At 36.7% G+C, this 24,979-nt stretch overlaps 1 protein-coding gene across 1 annotated transcript in view; it reads right to left on the reverse strand.

Annotated features, from left to right (window-relative positions):
* The window catches only part of LOC105938769 (disks large-associated protein 2), a 143,601-nt gene that overhangs the window by 23,852 nt on the left and 94,770 nt on the right, over window positions 1-24,979 (reverse strand). The window contains exons 4-6 of the mRNA XM_036147278.1: window positions 23,729-23,882; window positions 20,309-20,528; window positions 8,484-8,519 (exon numbers count right to left, since the gene is read on the reverse strand). Coding sequence (XP_036003171.1) covers window positions 8,484-8,519; window positions 20,309-20,528; window positions 23,729-23,882 — 410 coding nt within the window. The remainder of the gene's footprint in view (window positions 1-8,483; window positions 8,520-20,308; window positions 20,529-23,728; window positions 23,883-24,979) is intronic.

The raw sequence follows: 24,979 nt of genomic DNA on the forward strand, positions 1-24,979 counted from the left end.
AAACTACAGATGTGAAACAAACTCCAAGCAACACATTCTGTTTTCGCTAGAGCGAACAGTTGTTGAGTTTTTAAAGCAATCCCATTCAGGGCGTAATAAAGGGCATCATTAAAACACCACTCTGTTGAGGCTGCCATATTGAGTCTTTTGGTTACAAAACAGCGCTGCTGCATTATGGGTAATTCTGGCGCTAAGAGTGATGCATTGTACACTCCCACCTCCCGCTCTGTGATTGCTCTGGTAAATTTCAGCATGGAGAGTCTGAGCCTCTCCAGACCAACAAGCTTTGTGTTGTAGACACGCAGTGCCAGTCAGTTTGTGTGGCGGGGTTAATAGGCTGTGAGCACTGTAACCAAAGACAAAGTTTGTTGATTGTGCACACAATCATGGCCAACAAAGCTGATTCTGATTACTTATTAAACAGAGACAAAGTTGCTCTTCAAACATGCAAAACCCCAATTTTAAGCAGGATGTCCTTGTTTTTATAAACAAGTTGAGGTGGGAGCTAAATGCTGTCAAAATACATTTATATGCTGATGATGCAGTGCTTTTAATGGAGAGCTACGACTGTTCTTGTATCATTCTGTTTAAAGACTTAAAGGAGAGAAAGCAATGAATCATTAAGGATGACCATATTAACTAATTTTTACTATAATAGTTGATTAATGTTTATTGGGCTATACAATATCAGAAAAATATTTGATTGCAATGTTTTATCTGTTAATATCAACCCCTATTTACCTAAAACATTTCCACCTTTACCATTACTGAAATTCCTTGCTACCCTATGTGAGCTGTAGCATCTCAGCCGCTAAAGAAATGCTTCTAGTATAGTCATGAGTCTATTCAACTGGTCAGACTGGTGTGTAGAGTATAAAAGACTTACACTTAAATATAACATCCTACCGAATATTGTGTCCAAGTGGTGTTGCACACACAGATATGACGATTACAATTGGATATACTGCTGAGATCTAAATGTTTACTATGTCAAAATTCAGAATGTGAATTTGCTTTTATTCTATGAAAATATTATATATTTAGGATATCTGGAATCAGAAAAAGAGTGCTCGAAGACAGTTTAAGTTAAATTAAATATCCCCTATTAAATTCTTCCCATTTGTGAAGCAGAGGAGCTCATTCTAACTTTAGATTTCCTATAGCTCATCGGCTGTATAAAGTCACATACCTCTCACATTGTCTAAAATCCACTCCTTGATGGCTGTCCGCCCCCTCCCCTCTGCTCTCCTCCCCAACTGAGTCAAAGGGGCTTGTTGAGTCCTGTTTTGCATCTTAAGATATGCAAATTGATAAATTTGAGTGAAGTTCATTTTGAGCGAAGCTCTGAGTGTTTTGTAAGATTTTCATATTTTGGACGCGTACTTAAGCGTTCGGCGATTGTTTTTAGCGTCTTTGCCCCAACAACCTCGGTCAAATAGGGAAGAATCTACAGACATCAACAAACAAAAATGACCACACCAATTGTGCTATCTGACAGTGACCTCAGTGGCCATCAGAAGCAAGTCATGATTTAGGTTTTTGCCTGTTTTGTTTTGGACTTTTCTCCAGCCTGTCACCTCTCAGCCACCAGCCTCTATCCTATCAGCTCAGTTCCAGTCCAGTCTTCCTCTACCAGATCCTGTGTGCTCAGCCAGCTGAACTCTTCAGATAAACGTTGCCTTTGTCTGCATGCTGCAGTTCTGCCTGTTTCCCCCGTGAGGTCCAGCTGCTCGTTCTGGTGGTTCCCCAGTCCACATCGCCTGTTCTGCTCTGTCACCTGTATCTTCTGGTCTCCTGCTCGTCCCTGCCTGCCTGCACCATCTGCCATAACTCATCTGTTCAAGGTTGGTTCTGCTTGCCATGCCACTACTCATCCTCACAATAAACCTTATAAACGTAACTCTGTGTCTGGCTGAATATCGGGTTCACTAGTGTAATTATTACAAAGCAGTGACGTCTTCTGTGAACAGATGTGTGTCTAAGCCAAAATTCACATTTTGAATTAAAAAAAAAAAAACTTTTTGGATGGAAAGGAAAACATCTTCAGCTTCAGAATAGAAGTCCATTTGGTTTTTGAAATAAGCCAAAGAGAAAGTATTAAAATAGTGATAGTTCTGCTGGAATACACCCCACGATTAACAAATATTGAAGCATGTTCAGAACTCAAAGGCCCTTTCCTGTTTTTGACTCCTGATGACATTCTGATGACAACGTTAGCAGAATTTGTGAAATGCTGTTGGACTTCTCTGGTTTGTGGCATTAGAACAATAATTTGTACTCACAGAAATTTCTAATTCTAAATATTTTTTAGTAAACTGTTTTCCATGTTTTGTTTTTCAATGAATACTAAACACTTATTAAAACAATAAGCTCTCTACGACTCATTAGATTTTTTTTAACATGAAAATAGTTGGTTTCATGACATTCAAGCCGTTAAAACTTGCTGACAAATCCTAACTTGACCATAAGTGTATATAATGTGTAACAATCGCCAGCAAACCCTCATTATGTAAATCATGCAAATATTAAAACTGTTATTTAGCAATATCTGTGTTTCCTTCTCCAAACGCAGATTCTTTATTTAGCGCTGAAGCAACTTGTAACCTCAATAAGCAATGATTATGAGCCACTTTCCTTATGAGGTGTCTTAAAAGAGATGCTAGGTTGAAAAATATCTTTGGGAGTTTCTTTGACAGCGTTGTGCATTTGTTTTCTGGGGCAGTTTTATTTGCCCATTTAAATACATTAATTCCTGTATACTTGTAAACCAAAATCCAACAGGCTTTACTTTTTTGGGCGAACAGTTTTGGAATAGCAACAGTTGTTCGGAATGTGACTCAGCTCCATTGCTTTAACATTGAAAATAAGCATTATTACTTTTAAACAGTTTTTATACTTGCTACTGAAACATATAACATAAGATAACATTCACTTGAATATGCAAACATTTTGCTCTTCAAAGATACATTAGACACACAAGACAAAGAAGAAATTGTCAGCATGAATGCAAAGCTAGAGTTACCTATTATATATAAAATCAATTAAAATGTATTTTTAAATTTTTTTTTTAATTGGAGAGGTATTTCTTAATCTTCTTTTAACAAGGCAATCATTGAGCCTCTCCGAAATTGTTTTCCTCATTACATTGTGTCTCTTGTTGAGAGGCACAATCCTACAGCCATTCTTTGACTGTACGGTAAAGGTAATGCACATAAAATTGCAAAGAAGAAACGAAGATAATCATTAGAATTGGGTCCTGAAAAAGCCACTGAACAGTTGTACGACAAATGCCATATACAAATGCTTTAAGAGGTTAATTGGAGTAACTTTCATGTGGCATATTTGCCGAATTAACAAAATGAGATTCAGACAACAAAGAACAAGTAAGTCAGACAGAATGTGGTGAGAGACCCAGACAAAGGACACAGTTCTGAACTGGAAAGTAGGATAGTCTGTCTCTTTTCTCCAATTTCTCTTTTCAAAAACACTTCCAAAATTATGCATGTTGCAATAAAGCATTTGGAGATTTTTAAAGATTCATATTCACATTTTTCCACATTTTACACTTGATTGGATCTAAAACTTTCACTTGTAATGTACCAGCTATGAACATTTTATATTACTCATAGTACTGTACTTCATTCAACTAGCTAAAGCAAAACTCTGAAGAATCAGAAACCTGAGTGTTTGGTTGAGATTTCCAATCAATTAGTTAGGTGAATCTGAAGAAAATCTAATAAAAAGGAACATTTGCATCAAATCCATGGAAACTTCATGCTAATTTTGTCACAGAGAATGTGACAGACCTTTACTCTCCTTGGTTTGCAGAAAGACTTTTCAAACCTGCTCCTTTGATTTCATGACTTAAAGTTTCAAAAAGACATAGGCGAAAATTCTCAGTTTGTGTCTCCACTTGGTCCAACTCCCTCCATTTGAGCGCCAGGCCGTTCTTCCCAAAGTTGTGGACTCAGACCGGCAAAGACGTGCTGTCCAGGCTTCTCAAGTAAGGATGAGTTGTGGATAAATGATGTGCAGTAGATGATGAGTTTCTTACATGAGCATGGGGGCTGAAAATGTAAGAGTGAATGATATGTATGTATATGCAATAATAATACGCATAGTTCTGTAAAAACAAAATCCTGTGCTTTTTATTTTTGAATGATTGCAAGATATGAATTATAATAAGTAGTAGTAATATTGGAAGCAAAGCATTAAATTACTTTGTTTGTAAAATGAGAGGATTTGAGCAAAAATGTTTCCAAGTGGCAATATTTGTCCTCAGACATGCTATATCCAAACATAATGCACAATCAAACCTTTTTGGGACATTTTCTTTTGAACAAATAGATCATAAAATGCCTTATTATAACACAGTCACTTTTTTAAGCTTCAAGTACTCACACTATCTTTGGACGCCAAAACTCTTTGGAGCCCCGTTTAGTATTTTCATTGTCACTGTAAAGCAAATATTTTCAGCATGCCAGATATCTGAACTTCTGACATGGCAGCTTATTAACTTAAGTCATTTATGTGTTTCATCTTTTTTTATTTAAGAGGTATTTTGTTTTTGTTTCTCAGCAGTCAGGACAAACCTAAAGAACACATTCGGCCCAATTTAGTTTGATTCCCTGGTAAAGAAATAACTTTTTTTTAAGTTTTAACCTCAGTTCAGTGGATTCTCTGACTGCAGCTGGTACTATGCCACACAGGCTGTGTTTCCTTTGATCATCAAATTGCGCAAATTGTCATTACGAAAATACATTTGCCTAATGGAAACATGGCAATTTAAAAAAAAACTAAAGTTTTTGGATAAAAAGTTTCTGCGCTAGGATGAGGTGGTTGTTCGGCTGTATCAAAATGGTGTATTTTGCAAAATTGCGATGCAAACACCCTTTTTCAAATCACGCGTCAGGTGATTAACAACCGTATGTTACTACTGGTGAATAAGACAACGAAGAGGTACATTTGTTGTGGAAACACAGCTAAACATTTAAAAATCTGTTAAAGCAAAAACTAGTCTTTCTATTGCCGTATTTGACAGATTGACAATAACTGTCTCTGTGTGGCTCTAAAAGACCTTTCTCTGGGGCTTTTGTATGCTCTTTATTTTTGTTCTCCACATTTCTTTTCAGTTTCCTATAAACAAAAGTAAGACAGATTTTATGTTTTTGTTAGTTGTACTACAACACTGTCCAAGTTTAAGTCTATATTATGTACTTTTAATTAAAGTTCCAGAAGCTTTTCAGTTGATTTAAATTGAAGCTTTTACAGCCTTTTTTTAAATGCATTTCAATACAGTGTCCCACTTAATATTTACGTTATAATTGACCAAAATTTTAAATCTGTCATTTACAGGGAAATATAAAACTATTGATACTTCATGAATCTTTCTGCATTTTGTTTCATGTTAGAATTATGACCTGTAAGGAATTTTATTTTGATTTCATCTGATAAACCAACACTAAGTAAAACACCATTTTAAGTTAAAGGAAAATCATTCTTTTTTTTCAAATAAGGAGAGATTTTCGTCATTCTTTTGCACCTCTGAGAAACTTTCTTTCCATCAATGGTGATGGAAGCCTCCCGACAACATAATGCTGCCACCATCATGTTTCACTGTGGCAATTATTGGTTCATGTCATGCAAGATAAGTCAGAGAAGAACAACGTTTGTCAGACTGCAAACTGATCTTTTCATTTTATACCAAATACCAACAGTCCAGGCATGCCATATTATGCAGTGCATGGCTGGTGTGTTCCTCTCGACATATTATACCAGCAGACGCAGGCAGTCAAGTCTTGGTTGCTTTGCAGTTGTTCATTTGCTTTCCAATTACACAGGATGGCTTGAACAGTGCTTCTGTCTTATTAACTAACTCTACTTTAAGTTTCACAATTTTATCCCTGGCCTGTCTGCTGAGATCCTTGGTTTTTCATGCTTTTTGCTCTATGATGTTCTCTAACAAGCAACTGAAGCCTTTGGAGAACAGCTCAATTTATAGTGAGATTACATTACACACACAAACTCTTTTGACTAATTAGATGATTTCTGAATAGGTTTAACTGGATTTAATTTAGAAGTGTCAGAATAAAGCAGGGTGTTTTCTATAAATGCACAGATTTTTATTTGTACAGCAAACAGATTTAAATCAGAGGCAACCACTTTTGTTCTAAGCCTGCTTGCTTTTGCCATAACCTGGATAATTGAGAATTTGCACGTGCATTTTTATTCATAATTTTTCTGTAATACTATGTTTTGGTTGATCACATGAAATCGAAATAAAATGTGTTAGAGTTTGTGGATGTAACATGAAAAAATATGTCAACTGTTATCTGTTTCAAGAAACGGTAAATTCAAATATAATTTTTGTGGTTGTGAAATCTGCAAATTACGAATTAAATCATAAATAGAAAATGAACACTGTTTTGCAAAAAAAAAAAAAAAAAAGACCGAAAAAGAGTATTTTTTGAGAAAAATGTTATCCCATTTTGCAATGTCTACCCAATGCAGTCCCTGTGAACGCTGATGGAGTCATTAATGAATGAATGGAAGAATGGATGAAGGAATGAAGGATTAAGACAAATAGGAGCTGAGGGTGTTTATTGGTTGATGATTCCAGGTGATGCTACTGTGCTTATGATTTCTCTGAAAGTTGTTTTGAGAAGGCCTTTACTTCTTGCTAATTAAACAAGCATAATATTTATAGCCACATACATATATACATACAGTGGTGATGCCCCCATGGATGCAAGGTGAGTCAACCTTTATGTAAGATCCTCAAGACAAACCAAGACAAATCAATGGCCATACAGTTACTGGCAAAACAGCATATTTGCATGGCAAATTGCAGATTAAAATACTAACTATTGTTTGAAAGAGACTTCTACCAAACAAATCCAATTTCAAAATCACATTTTGGGTTAGGAACAAGAATTGTATAGCTGTGATTAAAGGTGGCAAAATAAAAAGAGGTGGAAGGATAAGATTTGGCTGAATGCTTTTTAAAATATTTTGACTAACAAAACAATTTTCAACTCATTGAGCAAATAATTTTATTGGACTGCATTTGTGCGGTCAGACCCTTTTTCTTTTTTTTTCTTCTTTTGTATCTTTGCCCATTTCTACTGTACAATTTAAAACTTGGCATGTTGGTTTTTCAGTAGATAGACTTTTACTTAGACAAGAATATAAGTGCCGTAAAGTATTAACCTTGCCTATAGGCTCAATTCTCGCGGTATTTGTGTTCACAAATTATCACGTTGCAAGGCAGGTCACATTAACAAAAATACTCATGAGTGTGGACGTTGTTACTGAAAGAAGAATAGACTAAGTTAGCTATTTTCAGCATCTGTTAACCTACATCTGTTATCGGACAGGCTGGATTTGGAAATCTTGGCAACCTTTTGGAAATGTCTGCGGTAGACTAAGGATCTACATTGTTTTAGAATGCACATAAAGACTGCAGTTTTAATAATACTATCTTCAATAACTGCCCTAATTACTTAACACAAGTAAACCTTTTGCCTGTGCTCCAAATATGAATAATGATTGTGCAGGTTGGGAAAGAAAGAAACAAGTTATCTTGAATTCAGCTAATTTGTAGGCGAGAGCAATATTTATAGGCTGATCAAAGCTTTACAAAACTTGCGATCAAAAAAATGAACATAAAACTCTGATAACTGCATCTCTCATCTGCAGTCTTCTGATAATATATAGAAAACACATTACCTTAAATCTCTACAATCATATTTGCATTAATTTCACTTTGGATTCATGTTGGAAAGTGACTAAAAAAAAACTATTAAAAAAATACCATTAATAACTAAAGACGTTTTTTTTTAACAGCCATTGATTTGTTGTGGTTTGTGGAACAACATTGTTGGTCATTTTAATTATCATCTACCCTGTTAAACAAAGGGTTAAGTTAGGATAGACTACTGCTTGATGATTTTGTTTCCCTCTCTGTACCCAAAGCAAATAAATACAATGGCTAAAGCAAGATAATCACTTATATTGATGAATTAAACAAAAGAGTAACATAGAAACAATATTAAACAATAATTAAAAAACAAACTAAATAAACTGATTTATGAGCACTATACTAGGTGTCATGAAAGTCTCTACAAAGGGATGTTCCACCAAAAGTAGATTTGAAATGGAACATTATGGATTATTGATTTTTACTTTCTTTAGGTAAATGCAAACATTGCCGTGAGCCAACACGAGCATTGAAACTACAACTGCTTTGCAAGTTTTTGTTCTTTCTACTCATCATAAAGAATCTTTAAAATCCCACGGGATTTGGTGTGGAAACAGATGAAAACACTGAAATGTAATCACTTCTATGATGGCAGCTTCAACTTATGATGAATCTTATATTTACCAAGTGAAAATGTTCATGAGAGAGACAAAATGCGTGAAAAGCTGAAGTAACAACATGGAGAAAAGAAGATTGAAAGAAAACAATTCCCTACCACACCTACCGTACTCCCTACGCCCCCCAGCTAAACTACGGGCGCCTAAAATAGGGGGAAATAAAAAGAAACAAATAAACCAACAACAACAAAAAAGATGGCAGCTCAGCTGAAAAGAAAGGCATATTAAAGTAAAATACACACGGCCTCGTCTATGTAGTGTAGCTTTAGTTTTTTTAAAGCGTGTGGACGTTGGACACATGCTGCAAGTCACTTTTATCGTTGAATGCATTGTAAAGCTATGACCCCCATTTTGACTGTGATAAACAATAAACATTTTAATTCATTGTCGTCAATCAGTATATGAAAATACAGAAAGTAAATGAAAAGAAAAAAAAAGAAACACTACAACAAGCAATGGACGTTGAAGTAAAAAAAAAAAAATCCAGTTAAACATAATAGGCAAAGGTCAGCAAAATGCAAGCTAAAACAAATGTTTTCCAAAAAGAAAATGTGTAATAGGCTTGACAAGTTTCCCTGTAAACTGCAGTATGAATAGAAAAGCATGTTTCTTTTCCAAGGCATTTGCATCAAATAAGGGAGAAAAACACAAATTGGGAAAAAAAAAGGTTTATATTCAAGCAGTTTTACATGGTCAGATTCCATCCAGAAACCTCTGTCCTAGTAAGTGGACTTCACAGAGTTGGCACAGTCATTGCATTAAATCTCTGGTTTACAACCAAGTGGAAACAGAAGCTAATGAGATGAGAAGATGCAGTAACACATTAGCTGTCGTAGGCAGTTCAGAAACTCTCAAACACTTACTGCAGATATTCAATTGCCCAAAATAAAGTAGCATTTTTTCAAAATAATAGTGAACATCTTTTAAGTTTCTTCAGACTCGTTAAATAGGTAATTCTGTGTATATAGTTATATTTATATATTATTTTAAAATAGTATTTTGATCTGTTTCTGTATTTTTGCTACATTTCCATTTTCTTCAAGGAAAGGATAACATCTTTGGGCTATGTAGAAAAAAATAATATTAATGACATGTTGCAATAAATCTAGTTGGGCTAGTTACCTGGAATCTCTTGATTACAAGTTAGCACTGGCAGGTAAACAGAAAAAATGTTGATCAATAAAACAAGTTTTCCAACTATAGGCTAACAGATCTTTTTTTGAAAGAGATGTTGAAGTGTGTAAATTCTGAATCATTTTGAGATAAAAATGTTTTTACATGATGTCACAAATCATGCAAATGCTACTGCATGGCAATGATCCGTTCAACAAACTCTTAGATTTTAGCATAAATGTAAGCTATAATGGAAACAGTTAGAGAAAAGCACACATATTGTCAGGAAACTTAAAAGAAAACAACTAAATCAAAGCATATACATACATTTTTAGAACATCATCAGTACTTTCCCAAATTCAATTCTATTTCAGGCAGTCAGGCCTTGTTTCATTTCTTATTACTACTGGCACATACGTTGATGGCACACATCAAGGAACAAAAGACTTGCATAGAATGAATAAATGTAAATTGAAGACATCATGACTTGCCAGTCTACAGCACCTTTAATATCTTTTCCATACCTAAAAAAATTGGAAAACAACTTAAAAAAATCTAGTATAAACCCCTTTGTATAACTCAAAATATTGGATATATTAATAATGTTTTCACAGTCGTGAGCCTTTTCCTCTGATTTATTTGCTAAATTCCAGCTTTTGGCTGATGTGTAATGACAATATGTTATTTTTGTATATTAAATGAGTGAAAAACTTTAGAAATTCATACTCTGTATTGCAAGTAGCTGTGTTTGACCATTGACTTTGGAATTTTTCTCCATTATCTGTGTTGTACCCAGTTCTTCCAAACCTAATTGTTAGGGAGCTGACAAAACCCCTATGCAACACATATCATAATGTAATACTTCTTTGCAAGATAGCATAATTACTTTACCTACATAATTACTTAGGGGGTTTTTACCTAAGTAATTACCAAAACTGGTGTACAGCAAGGAAAACGTGTATTGAATATGTCAATGTTTATCTTGGACTAATATACAGTAGTTCTAATGGTGTTATTGAGGAGAATCATACCAGATGCTGATAGCAACTAAAAACGGTAATCTAAACATACAAAGATATTAAAACAAATAAGTCTATTAATTGCATGTGGTGAAATGTAATGACTCAGGGAGTAAGCATTGCACACCTGAAGGAAATTAGCTGCTAAAAGACATTCAAAACCATGGAAATTGGTATAATTTATCAGTATTTTGAAAGGAATCTCACCTCTATCAGTGCAGATAGTCCTAACTGATAGCCTACAAAAAAGGTTACTCACTACCAATCTCTGAAAAAGCATTTCATGATGGGTAAATCACAAAGAGTACTCTCAAGACATTTCCATCTTTATTGTTGCAAAATATGCTAATTGCATTGTTTACATATGTATTGGTACGCTTCTGAGCAGCATTTCAGTGAGCTATGTTTGACCGATAAGCTGTAAACTGAAAGAATCTGTCACAAGTAGGTGTTTCCATGATTTTATTTCTCAGAGTACTCAAAAAATATTTAGAATAGTTGGCCAAGAGCCAAGGAACATTCTCAAAAGGCTAACTGCAATGGCCCTATGCATGCTGACTCCACATGATTCCATTGCCGAAATAAAGATATGCAGAAGCCGTAATAATTACTGGAGAACACTTGGACCAGTGGCCAGTTAAAGCCTGATAGGGTATATTATGGTCAGATAGTTGCTGTCTTCGCACATGGACATTTTTTAGGAGAAATGGCAGTGCACACCACCTCAATAAACACCATACTCACAGTGAATTTAGAATGATACTGTAGGGATATTCTTCAGCGTATGAAACTGACAGACTTTGTTTAATTGTAGGATGAATGAACGGAGAAATATATTTAGACATTCATGATACCAATCTAAAGATGAAACAAGGGTGACGTTAAAGCAAGGCACACCGTGAAGGAAACCTTTAGCTGGTTTCAGAGAAAGGAAATAAAGCTACAGGAATGGTCATGTGACTTGAATCCAATTAAAACCACATGGAAAGAATTGAAGATCAGATCACAAACAAGAGGCCTACACAGTTTTCAAAATTGAAATATGTTTGTGTGAAGAAACGGGCCACAGTTACATCTACATAATGCAAGTACTTCTACTAAACATTTCTACTAAACATTTAATGCATGGTAGTAAATGTGAGCAAAACTCGCACCCTGTATGATTCCACATTATAACACATAACGTAATTTCTTTCTAGGTGTGCATGACTTGGGTTGTGTATTTCATTTAAAGAGGCTAGTTTAGAAACTGAGAAAAAGGTTCACATCTTCAAAACATGAATTTCCCAGCTTTTATGAGATGGAGCAGCTCTAAAGAGCCCAAGGGGACTTTTCGGCATTTTTATTGTATGATCTTAAATTGAATGCACATTTTAACTGTAGCACAACTTTTTACAAATGTACTAAAAAAAGACACATCATAGATGAATGTTGTATTTGGGTAGTGCAAAGGGGCAGTAATTTTCATTTTATGAACTGGTGAGATGGTGCCTTTTTTATTACTAAAAGAAAGAATTGGATCAGATTTAAGTGCTGTCAAATGTTGGCCTCAGATTTATGTTTCTCTGTATGAGCTTTGGTATGCCATGTTGGTGAATTGGTATAACAAGTGAAATGTCTATGGCAGTTATGAGATAAAATGAAAATTGAGACCCCTATCTATTAAGACAGGAGCCCACCGTAGCCATCACTAGTGAGGCGGTGTTAAAACATTCAGCAGTACTGTACTGCACCTCTGGGTACATTTCTAAGAGGTAGAGGCCTTAGTCGGCTCTGATTGTCTACGTGTAGGGATAATGTTAAATTATTACAATTCAGAGGTTACGAACTGTGCGACTGAAGATTGTTGGAAAAATCCTACAATTGTTGATTATGATCAAATGAACTAAAAATAAATAATAAAATTAACTTTTGAAGGCCTGCCATCTGGTGACATTCAGAGTGTTTCCTGTAAACTGAACTAAAAACATTGTAAATGGTAAGACACTGCATCCATCATGTGAGGGCCTCCAATCAATACAAAACATACAAAACAGGAGAAATTACTATTTTCATCATGATGTGAAAAAAGAAAATAAAAAAAAAAACTGTTGTGAATTAGGAAATAAATAGCTAGGGAAGAGTTAAGAAGTAAAAACTTTTGTTTTGTCTAGAACCACTTTTATCTCCACAATCCCTCCCAGTTCTTTCAGAACACAGTATTTTTTGAAACTGCAAACGGTACAAGATTTGAATATAAGTTTGTCTATATACAAAATGATACATTTATATATACTGTACATTTATAGAGATAGAACATGAATTTACTTTGTGCTGGAATGAACCAAACGCAATGTTTAGGTCTTTCATGATCACCATGAATCCCCCATAATGCTTCACCTTCCTGACGAAGTTGGGTTTCGTGGTCACTCAAATTGAATCATTGTAAACAATTCAGAATGGAATTTCGTCGAGCCTTGAGGCAATGTGAAACACAGTGTTGTAGAAATGTGATAGAGTCTTATATTACTGTCCGTTATTTTTTTCCTTTCAAATCTCTGTTAAATAATGTGGCTCTGTAGTTTATTTTACCAATTCTTGTGGTAAATCTTTCAGGAATGCCCATTTCCAGTGGAACCTGCTACAAACGGATGAAGGCAATGGCAAAGGAATGCTTTAATTGAAATAACTAAAATGTCAGTAGTATATCAATATATTCTTGAATAATGTATTAATATTTAATGCATTCATTACAAAACTAGGTTTTATAAAGTTACAAACGTATTCACAGTATTTTTTCAGTATATGTAGGTGCTTAAGATGTTTCTACATGATGAGAAACTGGAATGAACATGAGCTTTTCAGATTCATGTGCAGAAACATGCCACTATATTTGCTTCCCTGTGTAGTAGGTGTTTTTGGACCAACCAGTTCTGAGAGTTCACTAACAGTTGTGGAAAATGAATACTCTCTTGGACTTTTTCTCACACTATACACGCCCCGAAAGCAATGATGAGCTACGTTAAAACAATCCACAATACTGTAAGAATGGAAAAATCCTCAGTAACATCTTGATAAATATTGTGTATGTTATGTATTTTTTCCAGGTTTTTATAGGTTAATATTCAGCACTGGGATTGCATGGAGGTTAACTTGCAATATATTTGCAGGTTTGACTCTTGGTTTGGCCCTGTTTGTGTTGCATTTACATGTTTTTCCCATGCATGTGTGGGTCACTCTGGTTTTCTCTCACATTCTTGAGATTGTAATCTGACCAGGATTAGTGGTTAAACATCCTAAACTCTGGTTTAAATGCTCAACCCATCTATCCATGATCGGCTCACTGAGGTAGGAGAAAAACTCAGGACTGTCTCTATCCAGGACACTATCAAACTCCTTCGGTGGGATCCTAAGGTATTCCTAGGCCAGAAGAGACATAGCCCCTCAATCGAGCACTGAGTCTTCCCTGGGTTTCTAGGATGTGCTTGGAAAGCCTCCAATTGGAGGTACCAGGGTCACATGCCACTGAAATGTGTAAACCATCAAAGCGGAATCCTTTTGATGTTGAAGAGTAGTGGCTCTACTCCGAGCTCCATCTGAATGAGTAAGCTTATTACACAATTTTGCCAGATGAGCCTACGGATATTCTCACTTCATATATATTCTATGCCTGCTTATCTTTGAATCTTATCTGTGCAGGGTCACATGGGGCTGGTGCCTATCCCCAAACAGCCTATGGGTGAGAGGCAGGGGACACCGTGGGCATGTCGCCACAGAGACATAGAGGACAAACAACCATGAACCTGCACACACCTCAGGGCAATTTAGAGTAACGGATTCACCTAGCTCATGTATTTGGACTGTGGGAGGAAAGCTGGAGTACCCAGAGAGAACTCCCGTCATGCACAGGGAGAACATGCAAACTCCATGCAGAAAGACCCCAGGTCGAATGCAGGACCTTCTTGGTGCAAGGTAACTGTGCTACCAACTATTCCACTCTGCAGCCCTCAGCCGCTTGTATTCAAGGACAATTGCTTTAGATGTGGTCCACAACTCAAAACTATAGGTGAGGACTGGAGTGTTGATTGAAAGATAAGATCAGTGCTTATTTTTGTGGCTGTTTACTTTTTTTATTGACTATGGTATATTTTGGATGTCTACACCAATTATCATACAGTTTTACGGATAGGGCGGATTTGGGAAACAGATCTTCAGAAGCTAATAAAAATCCTAGAAGGGGTCTTCAATAAGACAAGGGGAAATTTATCCTGAAAGTTACAACAACAAAGAGAAGGTTTATGTCCAAAAACACCTGGCTGTTTAATGATTTATTAATTAGAATGAATCCCATTTTCTTTTTTACTTTTCCTAAGTCCTACCCTTACATTTTTTTATACGTTCTTGGCAATAGAAGTTATATCCCAATTGTTTTTCAAGCTGGGTGTGGAGGGTGAAGCAACATCTACGCCTGCATACCCTGGCATGCAAGTATTTTAAGGGCACACTTCAAATGAAGGGCAATGAAATTGAGATTCTAAATTGATCTATTTAAACTAAAACATGTTTTATCCGCCTATTTTAGATGAATTAACATCAATTTACATTGTGAATAAATAGTATACACAACCAACTTACAAGGCAAGGTGTTTGAGACATAAATTTAGTCTTGATATATTATTTTAAAACCTTACCATCACGTAGAATTCAACTAACAAACAAATCTGTTAGGGCAAAAATTGTGAAATCAAAGATGCAATAAAATGGTTGCCTAAGTTCACATTCCCCAAATAATAAATTTTGAGCAACTCTTTGTTCAGTTTTAAAGTGTAGTACGAAATAGATGTCTAAGTAGGATTTTTCTGACATTTACTCAAGTGTTTTTTCTCCAAAAAAACAAAAGAGCAAAAACAAACAAAAAAAAAGAATAAAAAAACTAGGCCACGCTAAAATAGTTTGAAACCTTGAAAGAGAATGTGTTTGGCTAGGTCAGAGAAAAAAAACTGAACTTTTCAGATGTAATTTCAATAGAATTCCTGACACAAAACAAATTATATGCATTACATAAAAATAAAAAAATAAAAATAAAAAAAGACCTACAGGGAAACAAATTTTGGTGACCCTATTATGCTCAGTGTTTTATATTTATTTATTTTTGTTGCTTTATATAAAATTAAACATTTTGGAGAAGACTGAATGGACTTCAAGTACTGCCCTTCAAATGTTTGTGCAGAGTTAGGCACCTGGGTTTATGCAACATTTTTGCCTTTTAGATTTTTGCCTTAACACAATTTTTTGTTGTTGAGTTGAATTGTACAAAATATTTTCTCACTTAAAGGCGTGAAAAGTTCTACACTGGCTTTTCATTTCATTCTTTTTTTTTTACATCACCCAAACCTGATATTTTTAAGAGGGTTTCTAACACTTTTAAGTTAAGACCAGAAAACGGGATTCAGCCTAAATATTCCTTACATTTCCAATTTTACACTAATTTTCTCTCTCTGTAATTAAGGTATTTAAGACAGTGAAGCATAGCTAACGATGCACTTTTTTGGCACTTGAGGATCTGAAATATCAACCACATTTTCTCGCGCATTCATATTTTACCTGACTCTGGTGTAAAATAAAACAAAATCACCTTCTTTTACTCAATGGCTTAGCAAAAGCACTTGTTTAAAAAAAGTACTCGAAACTTATTGTAAGTAGTTCAAGAGATGACAGACTCTGTGTCTGCATAGAGTAAAGGGACATATAACAACAGCTTTGCCCAGCTTTCCTGGACATATATCTGGTTCGTAACCCCAGATCTTCTGAACTCCTTTTACAGTATGCAGAAAATGTGGATGATTAGAAAGACATAGACAGATATGACATGGGCCCACTGGTGTATTTTCGGCTCCACAGTTCTAGACTGGCACTTCTGTGACCACCTGTGTGGCCACTTGTGTCTGGCTGCTTATGAACCCTTTGCTTTTTGTTAATCTCCCACGGGAAGTCCTCTATTGGTAGTGGGCTGGCAGGACTGCCTGACCCCTCCGGTGTGCTCTCTGGAGTTCCTTCGATAATTTCAATTCGAGGTGGGTCCATAAAGTCCATAATGCTGAAGGGTGCTGGCTCCGGTTGGCACATCACCGACTTGTCCTCTGTATGATGTCTAACGGACCAGCTGGAGCCTGCCTGAATACCTATGGACACCCTGTCGTCTGTCTGTGTGGTGCTGTCGCTGCAGGGCTCCCGGCATAAAGTCCACATGTTGTAGCACTGAGTGAAGTTGAAGAAGTTGCTGTTGAACGTTTTTAACTCCCCACAGACATCTCTACGCAGCTCTGCAAGCTCGTAGCGCATTGCAGAGATTTCATCCTTCCATTGCATGTTGAAGGCAGCGACCATGTTAGCGGACTCCTTAAAGGCCTGGAGGGCCTGGGGGACCGGCGGCTCAGTGGTGGCAATGGGTGAGGCAGAAGGGACCCTATATGAGGGCGGGGTAGCCGGCGGGATGGAGATGGCCGTTACAGTGGAGCTAGTGCTATGCTGGCTTCGCGCAGCGGCAGTCTCTCTCTCAATCCGCTCCAGCTCTGCGTAAGCAGAGGAGCTAGCACCGTCATCATCCTCTATCATGTCGTCATTTAGCAAAGACGTGGCATCCACAAGATCATATCCCTCTGCAAGAAAAATGTGAGTATGCAAATATAAGGACATTCATGGTGAAAGGAACAACTGGAACGTGGTCGGATTAGGATTCAAAACTAAAGGATGATCACATATCTATGAAACACATACAGTATGTGAGTGAAAAGGATACTAAAGAGAGACAAACGTTTACATTTAATTTACATTTTGAAGTACGCATAAAATGACAGACACCCATCTAATCACTTATGCAGCATTAACCTTGTGCAAAACCTAAATAGTTGTGTAATGCAGGTGGAGTACGAGGCATGTTTTCCTGTGTGCATGTTCTAAATCTGCAAAAACCCTATATATAAATGGCAACAGCGAGAGCAAATCATAAAAAAAAATGGTCTTTTGTCACTTTACTTTTCAAAAGACAATTTTCATTTCCAATAAACTCACATACTGTAGGTTCTCACAATGTTTTTACACTGCCTTCTCAGTCATCTCAAGGCTTCTTTTCATCTTTTCACTGCACAGCACAACAAAAAGTGAAAGACATCAAACCATTATCAAATCAGTAATCCTTTCTGTGAGGACCCTTTTCTCCGAGCATGCCAAATACTTCCCAGCACTCCAAATTTGTGCCATTTTTGTGCAAAAGAAAAGATGTAAAGGGAGGAGAGGAATCACAACCCACAGGGTTAAGAAGCAAATATGAACCCTATTGAACATACCAGGTCCAAAGTGGCTGATAAGACCATGTAGAGTTGTATAAAACCCAGCAAAGGGAGAGGTAAACCCTCTGCCTCCAAGGCCCCATCAGCACGAGGCTGCAATCCCACAGTCAAAAACAGCTGACAAACTCAGTTCCAAAGATTCGACTTTGCCACAGATGGCCTTTAATTTTTATGGCAAGAAAAAAAGAAATGTGCACATGTACAGCAGGCAGATGCCGCCCTGACAAATGATTGGAGACAGTGGCAGGGCGATCACATTCACTGCTATTTTATGGTTGCGACATGAAAACATTCTGAAAGGCTTTTTAAGTTACATTTCTGATGTGGTTACACTTACAATATGGCCTAAAAAAACACTTAAAAATAGAGAGACATGATCAACAACTCACAAAAGCCAGCATCACATTCATCACTTTAAACTTCTCTATTCAGTCGTACCGGTGTTAAAGAAGAAATTAGTCACAATGTCTGAGGTTTTATGAGTTGTTTGGAACTGTGTTTGCTACTAAGGGTAACTTAACGTTTACTTTTCTATTATTTCTACTGAGAAGGCAGTGCAAAAACACACATATACATAGATATGTATGCATGTCAACATTAAAATACCTGAAACAATCATCACTGATGCCTCCAGTTGTTCTTTTCCCCTGGTTATCCTTCAACATCTGGATGGTCAAATGGAGAGGGGTTTGTAGCTCGTCTGGCCTATAGAGCATCATGGGATTCCTTTTCCCCTTCAAGGGCCGGCTAACCTCTGGGTTCAAACTAGTCCTGAATACTATTATTAAAAAAAAAAATTACCTGATACGTTTTAAATAGCTTAGTCTGGTGACTGCATTTAATTTCAACTGTTCTCCAAGAACAGTGTAAAGAGAACACCAATGAGCAAGTGTGTATGCAGCCAATCACCAGATTACTATTTTCTGTGCTGATATAACCTGTAATATAATTCTAAGGTCCATAAAACAACCTTATACTAAATTTTTTTTTTTTCCTTTTTCTTTTCCGCTTATGCTGAGCAGAAAGATTTGGTGCCGATGGCTAAGTCAATAGAGTTCAGCAAATAAGACGGTGGGATTGGAGACCTTTATCCAGAGTCGTTCAGTCACGAAGAAATTGCAGATGGAAGCCCAATTAAGGATGACAGGATTAGGAAAAACAAAAGAAAATCATACTTCCAGATTCAGTAAAGAAAACAAAACCAACAGAGTGGTAAAAGTGCAAATGTCTCCAATGATAAATTGACATCAAAATGTACAAAAAAAATACGTTGGTAAGAATATTGAAAAACAATTCATGTAAATAGAGGGAAAAAAATGTTTCAATAGGGTTCATAGCTTTACTCTTGCAGGCAAACACCAAATACATTTACTCAGGGAGGTACTGCAAATATTCTGCTTGCACATAGACGCTAAGGTGCTTGAGTCTTCATACTGTAGGGCATGTATTGTGTTACACAAAACCATAAAAGCATTTTAAATTGCATTTCAACAGCAGTGTGTGGTAATTTGAATGAATACAGAAGTCAATGAAGAATACGTTTTTTTTTCCTAAAAATTACTCCTAAAGTAATAAAAGGTACAGATCCAAAGTTACATCTTAAATGTTTTATCAGAATTAAAAACTAGCCCTTTAATATTAACTTTGATGAAAAAGACAATAGATTAAAAATCGTAAATAATTACATCAGGAAAATAAACCTCTTGTTTTATCTCAACTGACACTGCTGTTTACAGTTTTACGCAGCACAATACAAGACTTTAGTGAACAATAATGCAATTATATGTTCGTTATACTTTTGGAAGAATAATACGTTTCTCAGTGGAGTCAGCTTGTGTGTGTACGTGTCTCCCATTTTCTAGGACTTCTTGACTTACCTTAAATTGGTTTCTATTTTTTGGCTAATTGGTGGTTAATTAAAAGGTAATTTGCCTAATAGAGCCAAGGTAGGACAGTTGGAAGGTTTACCACTCCCCTACCCTTGAGCCACATCAGATCTCAACCCCTCCCTAAGTAAACTGACACGCTTTGCCACACATATAACAACACGGTTTAACATGCATTTAACAGGGGAAATGCTATTCCTGTTGTGCATGCCTTGTAACATGGCTGTGCTGTATTGTGGTAACGCAAACCGTGTAGGTTTGTTCTTTTCTTACTAAATAAATCATAACCCTCCTAATATTTTACTTCTAGAAAGTACATATGAGGAAACTTGGCCAATGCACGGTTCATGCAGATTAAAAGGGAAGCAATTTGATCTAAACTACAGGGAGTAAGCAGTGGCAAAAACAGACACACAAACAGCACAGATTCCAAAGAAAATGAAAGGAATTCAGCCTGGCATCTTTGGATCTTAAGGGTTCCCCACTGTACATATGTAGGTATGTCAGGTTTGTGCGCATGTATACGATGTATGACGATATGTAGACTAAGCCCTCTCTCACTTTGGGGGGGAGGGGTTTGTTTTACCTGTTGTGGATCTGAGAGTTGAAGTGACAGTGGAGGATGTCATTGAAGGCAAGCAGTCGTCATCTTGGGAATAACCAGCCTGAATTGCACGGAGGTAACTGTGGCTTCGAGTGCGGAACGAGCCAGGCAGGTCCAAGGCCTCCATGGCCTGGGATTCTACTTCACTAAAAACGGACTCGCAAACTGACTCAAACTGGCCATTGATCTCAGTCTCACTCACCTGAGAGACAAAAACAGGAATAGCAGTCCTTAATTTTTCCTCTTCCTTTCTCTTTCTCACTTTGATTCTTCCCCTTTGTACAGCAAATATGAAGGAGTGTTAGCAAAAGGAAGCGCCACTGTAAAACTCGACCTTAAACTGAATGAAAGTCAGATCAAATGAAGACACTGCAGGTGACAAGAGACAAATCAGAAAAAAGATACAGAAGCTTTTATAAGACATGAGACTGACTATAGCATAATAATTAAATAGAGAAAAACCGAAACACATTCCAGTGTCAATTTTTTGTCTCTAACTCTAGCAGGTATTGTGGATGGATAGTAAGATTAGCAATGCACTAGGCATGAACAGGTTGGGCTAACGACACTCTTCAGTGTAGACATTCCTACTGTGTGAAGAAGACTCAAAGTTAGCTATTTTTTTAATTAGTAAGGAGGCATATAGATTTAACAAGCTATTTAACAGGATACTATTCACTATGACATGCTGCGAAAAAGTGAGAGAGCAGCAATTCTAGCAGACAACAAAATGCTGAAAAGTTGCTGTTTTATTTCAACCTCTGTCATGGATTGCTCTGAATTAAGAAAATGTTGGCAGTCTTTTTCAAACTATCAAGGATTAATATAAGGACCTCCATTTTCCCAGTAGTAGTCTGGGATGCTGTTGTTTCGGTAATGCTAACCGTGTTAATCTCTTATTGCGAATATAAAATACTAAACCCACTTTAATTGTTAATGCTGTAATCTATATGTGTTAGTTTTACAGGAACTGGGCTCTGAAACAACCAACGTGACGTCAGCTCTGCTTCTAATTTAAGCAAGTAATCATTTCTCACAGCAGGAAGGCTTGACAATGATGAATGCTGTTTTTGTATTTATCTTCTGTACTCTAAATTTCAAAGAGAAACTGGAATCCAACAATCTGTGAACTAGAATATGTTTTGATTTTTTTTGTATTTCAGTATTTTATATATTCTGTATTATCTCCTGCCTTTTGACCAGATTATTTTCTGCTACATCTGCATTTTCCATATGGAAGCTTTGTAGCTGGCTCTGTCATGTCTTCTTACTGCAGCAACGCCATCTTCTGCAGCTCACAGTGGAGGGCCAAAATAACTTTCACAGACAATACAGCTGTGTGAATTCACGCAGTATTAAAGACCACCATAGCTGAAAAGGTTGGTCAAAGGTTGGTCAATTAAAACTCCCGGCAGTGTTTTTATGTACTATAAGAGCGCAGTGATGAATTGAGCATCAGTGATATTTTCTAGAAAACAACTTTTGCCTCTTTGAAACACAGAATTCTAAAGGGAATTACACAATGTTACATTAGACTTAACTATTCACTGCAAAAACAGTTCCAAGCTTATTTGTATTCACTGAACGAGCCTTAAGGTATAGCTACTTGAGAGACAGAGTTGTTGTTTGTTTAGCTCTTCACACTTATTGGCACCCATGTCTTTCAATAAATTAATACATTTACATCTATATATATGTGACAGGCCACAGCAAAACCAGGAAGAAGTCTCCCCGGCGCCGTTTTGAGTTATTCACAGATTCTGAAAGAGTGGAATCAAAGATTTCCAATGGTGTCTTTGGAACTTGTGGAAATCAACAAAGAATTGAAGAAGATATGACAATTTGAATGTTGGCAGTCTGCAAAGAAGATTAGTGAGAAAACAGGCCTCAGAGTTTCTTTAGAATCACCCTCAGCCAGGAGGGTGTTAACAAAAGCTGTTGATTTGAATTACTTTACAATTACGGTCATTTAAAGCACTGAGGGATTTCTTCATAACTTCAACTAGCATATCTTGGAATAATAAGTATTTTATCAGAAATGGAAGGTTTTTCACGTTTTTCTTAGTTTGTGCTCTGCCTACTTGTTCCTACTTTTGCTGTGGTGGGTCACGTGTGTGTATGACTACGTGTTTGACTGAGGACTGAACAGGAGTGCAGAACAGATCATTTAACATCAGACAAACTATTGAATGAGACAGACCTGCAGCACCGGCTGGACCTATATCCCTATACCATCACTTCATTGACTTCAAAATAGCTTTTGAGTGCATTTTACTTAAGGCTTGTGGGAGGTTCTATAGAAAAATGTTTTGTTGCAATTACCTCAGGTCATCCAAGTACTCTATATCAAATCAACCAGTGCAGCTCTAATAAACAAGGATATTAGGTAACCCTTCCAAAAAAATGGTGTTTGCCAAGGTATCTGTTCTTCCCAACATTCAACATCTTCCTGGAAAACGTCATACAAGAAGCGCTACAGGATTCCATACCTCCAAAACCATCAGAGGAACAAACCATTTCCAACCTCCGCATCATTGATGATGTTGACCTGATGGGAAATAATGAAACAGAGCCGCAGGAACTCACCACCAGAGAGGATGAAGATAGCCAGAGCATATGGGTGAAAAAAAGGCAGACAGAGGAAGGCCTGAATGGATAACATCAGAGAGTTGATTGGTTGCAATTCCTGCTCCACACAATAGACGATTGATAACGCTGAACATCACCGAATGTCCAAGCGCTGTGAGTGACGCACGGGTCAAAGGATAAATCAAAGTGTTTGTTTCTACTACTAAAATACTTTTTTTTTTTACAAATCTTTACCAGGGTGCCAATAAGCAACTTAAGAGTTGTATTAGCAGATTCTTTAATTGGTACACACATTTGTGACTTAGATTAAAAAAAAAACATGTGTAAAAGTTGCCATAAATTATGGAATACTAATTGGTTTATATATTTTGAGTTTAGGCTGTGCTAATACAGTTGATAGAAGATACATCTAAGTCAAACGTTTCATTAACAGTGTGGTTTAAAACAGTAGTTGCCAAGTGAGAATGCTGCATTTTGTTAAATGCTTTTTTTCCTGACATCCGTCTTTCTTTGTGTCAAGTCTTTCATGTCTTTTCTTTGTGTGCTTAGCTGGAGTGTCCAGTCGGACCGATGCGGACACAAGGAGAGAAGGTGGGAAGTAAAACTGACAGTGTTTGAATGTAAAAAAGTGAGAATTGAGAAGAGTGTCTACAATATAACAGTAACAATAGTAACAATATAATGAGTTGCGAATATACACAAAGTTTTGTATTGGTGCAATACTTTCTATTCAACCATACATTTAAAAACACACGATAAGCTCATTTAGATGTTCCATGTAATGCATCCCTGGGATAGATGTTTGAGACTCACCTGGCTGACGCAGCTAGCTTGACTGAGGGTGCTGACGGCACGCATGTAGCTCTGGTTGCGAGAGCGAAAAGGAGGGGGATGAAAGGAAGTGGCAGGATCCAGCGTGACACTTGGGTGGGGCCGCAAATCTCTGGTTTGCAAGTGGTAACCCTGGCTGAACAAGGACAGGAGCGAGTTGGGGTGGAGAGACAAAGTTTCTGGGTTTAAAAACCACCAACTAAACATTAGATTCGCAGTTCTTGAATCTGCTGGGAGCATACACGAGTAAGGAATGCTTAGACAGAATGCCCTACTAAAATACGATCAATTTAAGAACAAATTTTCAAATGTGAACTATTTTTAACGTCGGCTTTAGCTTTAAGTGTCCAATTAGACAAGTGTTACACTCAAATGAGTGTGAATTTACAACAATGACAGATTATTATATTTTCGAGCATTGCATAAAAACCACAGGGTCCTTTTTGTTTGCAGACAAACGCAGAAGCGATCAGAGCCCCACAGTGATGATGATGAATAAAAGGGCACTGAGCACTCACAGGCAGAGAGAACTGAGTGGTGCATGACGCCTCCCTGAGTTCACAGGATTTGTCTCTATCTAAAAGCCACAGTGGCTTAAAACAAACGTTCACAGAGATGGTTAACATTATGAAAACAAGGATCCTCAACATTAAATCCTCGTCAAATAACAGTTACCATGAAAAACATGTCCAGTTGCCTTACATGGGAAAGGAATATTAACTTGCTTATTTAAAGGAAAATAAGAAGCAAACTTAGAAAAAAAAACTGCACGGCTGATGTTTTATATTGTTATAAATTTTAAATGTCAACAATTATTCAAACAATCTTTTAATTCTAAATGGTGAAGACACTTCCTGGGGATCGTGGGATGATTTGATGCTGATGTGCTCAAAAGATTTAGTATTTCCTTATTTGTGAACTCGACAAGATGCTCAGCATTCCTCATTCTAACGCAGGGGGAAGGCTGCACCTTTTAGTAAAAATACTATTTTATTTTCATAATTATATGGCTTTATTCTCATAAATCCCGCCTTCCAAAAGTTGGTTGGCAGGCCCTGGCGCTGTTATTTTGTGGGTCACAGGCTGAAAGGTTTGGAAACCCCTAATCTAGATCACAATCCTTTGAATCTAAGATGCTGACTACTAATGACAATTTCCCAGAACCCCATAGAATTAGTTTTTTACATCTCTCTAAAAACTACTTTTTTCTAAAGGTAAGACAGTTACATTTGT

The sequence above is a fragment of the Fundulus heteroclitus genome, chromosome 15, assembly GCF_011125445.2.
Source record: "Fundulus heteroclitus isolate FHET01 chromosome 15, MU-UCD_Fhet_4.1, whole genome shotgun sequence".
NCBI classification, from domain to species: Eukaryota; Metazoa; Chordata; class Actinopteri; order Cyprinodontiformes; family Fundulidae; genus Fundulus; species Fundulus heteroclitus.